Below are 6,132 nucleotides of genomic sequence, written 5' to 3'. Positions count from 1 at the left end.
GGGGGCAGGTGGGCTGCGGCGGTGGTGGAACCATGGGAATTCCAACGTTGGAGGGGGCGGGGGCGGGGAGCTCCTCTGCATTAGCCTTAGGAGCCTCCCGGCTTCCCTCGCACCGTCTGGGGCCGCAAAATGTCCGCAGGAGCCCTTATAGCACGTCCTTGCAAGTGGGGAAAGGGACCATCCCATTTCGTCCCCGGAAGCTGCCTGATATAAACGAAGGGACGGACGCCTCTACACTTTCGCCCCTCTATGGTGCACATGCACTTCACGGCCCCGCCCCTCACCCGGCGCGAGTGTCGCGAAACGCCAGGCTTGCGCGACGGCCGCGGTGACGTAAAAGCCCCGCAAGGACGGCGGCCAGGGAGGAAGCGCCGGCGCCGCTGCCCGAGGACAGGTGCGGGGGGGGAGGGGGGCGGAGGGGGGCGGGGCGGCCCTGTATCCGCACGGCTGGCGGGGCCTGCTTCGGCCTTGCATTGGAACCAGGGGGGGAGGGGAGGGGAGGGGGGGTCCGAGGCGCGGGGGAGCTGCGGAGCCTTTTTAGAGCCCCCCCCCTCCGTGCGGGGTGGGCGGGGGTCTCGTGCCAGCCCCTGGGAAGACGAGAGGCGGCCTGGAAAGGGAAGAAGCGACGGCAGCCCCGGTTGCCCGCAAGAGAGACGGTCGTCGGCAGTGGGGGACTTCAGCCGTCAAGCTGACTGGCACCTGTCACTCAGCTGCCCCCAGAGATAAGGAGAATCCAAGACCTCAGTGCTTTCCGCCGCGCCCTTAAAACCTTCTTTTTCCAACAAGCCGGGCTGGCCTAATTTTTTTAAGTGTTTTTAAGTGTTTTGTTTATTGTTTTTAATTAATGGGGCCAAATTTATATATATATATATTTAACTGTATTTTAATATTTGTATTTGATGTTTTTACTTGGCTGTTCACGGCCCTGAGTCCTCAGGGAGAAGGGCGGTATACAAATTCAAAATAAAATAAAATAAAATAAAAACGCCTGCCGATAAGGAAGGCCAGAGAGCCTGGGCCACGACCTGCGGAGAGAACTGGAGGAAACGGCAGAATGTGACAGTGTGGCCAGAGAGAGTCCCCAGAACCTCTGGACGCCATCCGCATTGGAAATCGCCACCGGTCAGTTGCAAAGGCAGTTTACATTGGAACAGGGAGAGGACCTCATCAATGTCCCAGAGTCTTGGGAAAGCCAAATCCTGCCTAAACATCTGGCTGACTATGCAGTCCACAATAATAACAATAACTTAAAAAATGCATTCCAGGGATGGCTTATTCGGCTGGATCCTGGTGTGGCTCTTTCTGTCCTCTGTGTATGCAAGTGTGAAAAGTGGAGGGGTTGGGTTGCCCCCCCCTCGCAATTTTGCTAAATAAATGGACCTTCTGGAAAAAACAAACTCTGCCCATTTTTGAAGCAGACTAAACTTGCTTGAATAAATACAACTTTTTCAAGGATTAATCCTCTCCCTTTACTTATTCAGTTTTTAAGCCAAATATATATTAATCAGTGAACCATGGTATTCACTTTATGGCAGCTATTCCATAATTGTGGAAGAGGATGAGCCTGTTTTTAAAATAGGAAGACACAAATCATGTGCATTATACTGATAGCCTGATAGTTGAAAACACAAAGGTTCGGCAAGTTCTAGTAACAAAAGTTAAGGAACAAAAAATGGGACTAAAATTAAGTATAAAGAAGACTAATCTCATGGCATCAGAAGAACAACCTGACTTAGAACTGGCAGGGAATATATGGAAGTGGAGAGCTTCTGCCTGGTAGGATCAACCATCATAGTCAAGAAATACACCATAGCCTAGGCTGAAGTAATAGTGAACGCCTCGGAAAAGAGATTCAGATGCTATGCTGTCTCTAGCCCTACGAAGATCAGGATTGTGCACAAGGGAGGCTTTCCCTATAATCTTCTATGAAAGCAGAAGTTGGAATTTGAAGCAGGAGAGAAAGAGTTTTGATACCTTTGAACTTTAGTGTTGGAGAAGACAATGTCATGAACAGTGAAGAAAACCAACCAGTGCACCATGGAACAAATGAACCCAGAGTTCTCACTCAAGGCTCAAAGGGCCCTATTTCAGACCCACGGAGACTCAGTTCTCTGGAAACGCTCTCATGTTAGGAAAGGTGGAAGGAAAAAGAATGAGAATAATCAGCAAGCCAGAGGGACTCAGTTGTGGTGGAGATGGGTGTACCAGTGGAAGACCTGGAGGACCTACTTAGGAGCAGATCCATCTGATTACTAAGAGCTGATGGTGCATTTGATGGTGGGTGTGGCATTTGATAAACTGGAGTAGTATAGATAGATACTTGTACTTTTTTCAAGTGGTTAAACGTCTCCCATAATTTTACCTGGATACAAGCTGACATGAGCAGCTATTAGAACCTGTGAGTGGGGTTTTCAATGTTTGGAGTAGAGTAAATGAAATTGTGAGAAAGTAGATTTTTATTCCTCCAGTGCCTAAAATCATTCATCGCTGCATACGAAAATGAGGCTTTTTGCCCTTGAAAACCTCCCCTTCTGTTCCTTGGACAGAGCCTTCCACATCAGGAGCTCCCCCCCCAACTCCAGCCCTCCTCCATTCCCGGCCAGGGACTTAATTCATTCTTACCTTCCCCTTACCTATCCCTTCTGCCTTTCAGCCATGCCACTTCTTGATCTCCAAAACCAGCTGGGCATTAACCTAGACAGATGGATGCTCCGCTTGAGTAGCAAGCAGCCCTTTCAGCAGCCCAGCGTGTGCCACACGTTCGAGAAGGAGTGGCTGGAGTGTTCGGAAAGCATTGGGCTGACCCGGGCCAAAGAGGAGTGCCGGCTGGAGGCTGAAGATCTGGAGGAGTGCATGACCAAGCGCAAGATGGTGAGAGGAGCATTGCTGGGATGTGCAGCGCCTCTTGGGAGTTGCTGAGTCATTCTCAGGGAAGGCAGCGTGCCAGTGGCAAATGCATATGGGGTAGTTCTTTCCCCAGACATGCATGTCACTGCGGTCTGCTTCCCACTTTGGTACCATTGCACTAAGCCAAAAGGGGGATTGATTGGAGGGCATAGCAACTACAGTTTTAAACATATTTTCTAAATATTTTGGCAGCAAACAAATTGCAGTTTATGTAAGAAACAGTCCTCTAAAAAGTTTACCACATCCAGGCGTTGTGTGTGATCCGGAAGCACCAGTGGGGGATGATGAGCAAGGCTAGAAATGGGAAAGCCAAGGGCTGCATCTACCCCAACTCCCTGTTTCGCCTCAAATAGCTGATTTCCAGTGTTATTTTTTTTCTTCCCTTTTACTAGACATGTTAGAATTAAATTTTTCCTGATGACATCACTGGGGATATCCCTTGCCGAGGCCAAAATAATTATTATTACCAATAATAGCAAAAAGTGTGTGTTTGGGGAGTGATATTAAATTGCAGTGACAGCTGAAGGTTTTTTTTGTGAAAAATGAAAAATTTATATGAACTGAAGAGAAACCAGAAATCATGTGTGTGTGTGATAGGAATAAGTGATTTTTGTACATGTTACCCTTTCCATTTTGGGATGAGTAGGCGAGACCTGTAATTTCATTCTGAACCGGTCTTTTCTGCTTCTTTCCTTTTGCAGATGAAGCGTGTCCGAGCCATCTTGAAGCAAAGGGACTTAATGATTAAAGAGGGGAAGTACACGCCACCCACCTACCAGAATGACTGAGAGTTTGGCTGTGATCCCCAGGGAGAAAACTACCTTTGCTCCCCAGGAGCCGAAGAGCTCTGCTCTTAATACGTTGTTAAAGAATGGTTTAGTTGGAACCTTTTCATTTCTCTCTTTTGGTTTCTAATCCTGCCCATGAATAAAATTCTTCTTTCGAGCCTGGAATGTTACTGGTTCAGATGCTCTGCCTTTGTGATGTCAAAAGTATAAATCACCCCTTGCAAGAAGAATTTAGACGACTACTAGAAAATCTGGCTGCATAATGTAAATAGCAATAGCACTTAGCCTTATATACTGCCTCACAGTGCTCTAAGCGGTTTACAGAGTCGGCCTCTGGCCCCCAACAGTCTGGCTTCTCATTTTACCAACCTCGAAGGGTGGAAGGCTGAGACTACCTTGAGCCTGTCAGGATCGAACCCCTGGGCAGTCAGCAGAATTAGCCTTCAATATGGCATTCTAACCATGGCTCTATGAGGCAGCTGTGGTGGGGGATTTTTCTCACGGTTTGGATAAGCTTACTTGTTTATTCATGACTTCAGGATCATGTACATACTCTCACTCCCCCCTCACCTATTTACAGAATGCCTGTGACTCAGAGCCATACAGGACTGGAGGATGCAAAACTGATTTTCCCCTGTTTCTAGCCTAAGCCTTCACTTTCTGCTTTCTGTTGTTGGCAGGACCAATACTTTTCATTCTCTCCTGGGATCATTGAGCTTCCAGAGACCAAGGCCTGCAATGGGACAGAGGCACATCATCCTTGGGCTGCATGCAGCCTCCCCAAACTGAGCTGTCTGGGTCTCTCCTCCCCCACAAGTGCTCAGTTTCTAGCATTTTCCCCTCTTGCTGATTCCCAGTGTGAGGCGTGTAACTTCTGAAACTCCAGTTGTGGATTCTAATCAACTGACCAGCAAAGCTCACACCAGTGATTGCAGATGGGGGCAATTTAAAAGGAGAAATTTCAACATTTTAAAAAATGTATTTCGAAGTGTACATGCTGCTACTTCTTGCAACTCATTGTGGTTATGAAGAAGGACTTTAGAAACATGAAAGGGGTGGGGGTGGGCTCTCCTTACTTAGAGGCAGTTAGTGTGGGTGGCCCTCAGCCCCTTGCTTGTCCTTGGCACTTTTCTTGATCCAGAAAATGATGCTGCCTCTCCTTGCATTGTAATTGCTTGGGAAAGAAAAAAAAAAACAGGCATACTTTTGCATCGGGATGGAAAAGGGCAGCTCTTGGGCTCTGAAGGGGGATGAGGCTTCTGGCAAGGTTCCTTCGCCAGAGTTCAGCCACTGCTGCTCCATATAGACATGGCTGGGGCTTCCTCTGGGGGAACAGGTGTGCTCTCCAGGACAGGCAGGGTCCCTCCTGCAGAGACTTCCAAACAAATGGGGAGGCTGGGGATCCAGTCAATTGTGCCACACTATTTCCTGCCAGGGGAACTCTTAGGGCTCTTAGGCACCAAGCCTGGTGCTGCAGCCTCTTCTGTAATTCAAGGGTTAGGGTGGCAGTGCAAAAACTACAGGTGTTTTTTCTCATTAAGAATACTGCATGTGATGTGATCTTTTCCCATTTCCAAGATCCTGGTGGGATAGGAAACATCATAGAATAAACAGCATTCCAAATAAAGTGTTGGCATATTTTCATACTTGAGATATGCTCCGATACCCGAATCATTAGATAATTATGTCCTAGGGCTTTTCTGGAGCCTGTACTGAGACCCCATCTGCCAAGCTAATTTTCAAAGTGTGTTCTGTTGTACTGGCACCTGGGCCAAGACGTTGAGCAGGAGGATTGGCCCTCTGAACCTGGCCAGAATACTCCATGCCTCTGGCAAGGGACGAGCAGTCCTCGCATACATGGTTCTCTAGCTGCCCAGGGGAAAATCTTCCCACAGCTGCCTCCATGATGTGGGGCCAGAGGCTGGGATCACTGCTGGGAGGTGGGTCAAGGTGTGCAGTTGGAGTAGCCCAGCCTCTATGCTTTTGCTGCCCCGAGTGACCTCTCCCCCCACTCCAATAACTGACTGGAATTGCACGAAGAAAGGAGGAGAATCACTTTAGGATGGTGCCACCCACCCCAAAACCCAGTTCAGAAGGATAACTATAATCGAGGACTACCAGGACAGGTTCACCACCCATTCCAGCTCCATCAAAGGTCAACAACAAATGTACCTTGACAGCTCAGGATCTAATGCACAGGTGGCTGAAACCACCATTGAGAGGATCTTGTCCACTGCGTTGGAAATAACAGAATTAAACTCAACCCACATCACCAGACCTGCCACAGGCAACTCCCATGGACACGCCCAACTCCAAGGGAATCCAAGCAACGTATCTACCACATTGCATGAATCCTTCATACCGCAACCCAATAGATGTTCCCAGGACTTGTTCCTCCCCAACAGAAAGCTTCATACACAGGACCACTGGGCAGCTT

General features: G+C 48.4%; 1 protein-coding gene across 1 annotated transcript; it reads left to right on the top strand.

Annotated features, from left to right (window-relative positions):
• The first annotated feature begins 224 nt into the window (after nucleotides 1-224).
• On the top strand, nucleotides 225-3,860 carry NDUFS5 (NADH:ubiquinone oxidoreductase subunit S5). The gene is made up of 3 exons (XM_034413242.3): nucleotides 225-394; nucleotides 2,654-2,871; nucleotides 3,609-3,860. The coding sequence occupies exons 1-3, from the start codon at nucleotides 250-252 to the stop codon at nucleotides 3,693-3,695; spliced, it is 450 nt and encodes a 149-aa protein (XP_034269133.2). The 5' UTR covers nucleotides 225-249; the 3' UTR covers nucleotides 3,696-3,860.
• The last annotated feature ends 2,272 nt before the right edge of the window (nucleotides 3,861-6,132 follow it).

This window comes from Pantherophis guttatus, chromosome 10 (assembly GCF_059756535.1).
Source record: "Pantherophis guttatus breed Tessera chromosome 10, ASM5975653v1, whole genome shotgun sequence".
In the NCBI taxonomy this organism is placed as follows: Eukaryota; Metazoa; Chordata; class Lepidosauria; order Squamata; family Colubridae; genus Pantherophis; species Pantherophis guttatus.
This window is presented reverse-complemented; position numbering and strand designations above follow the sequence as displayed.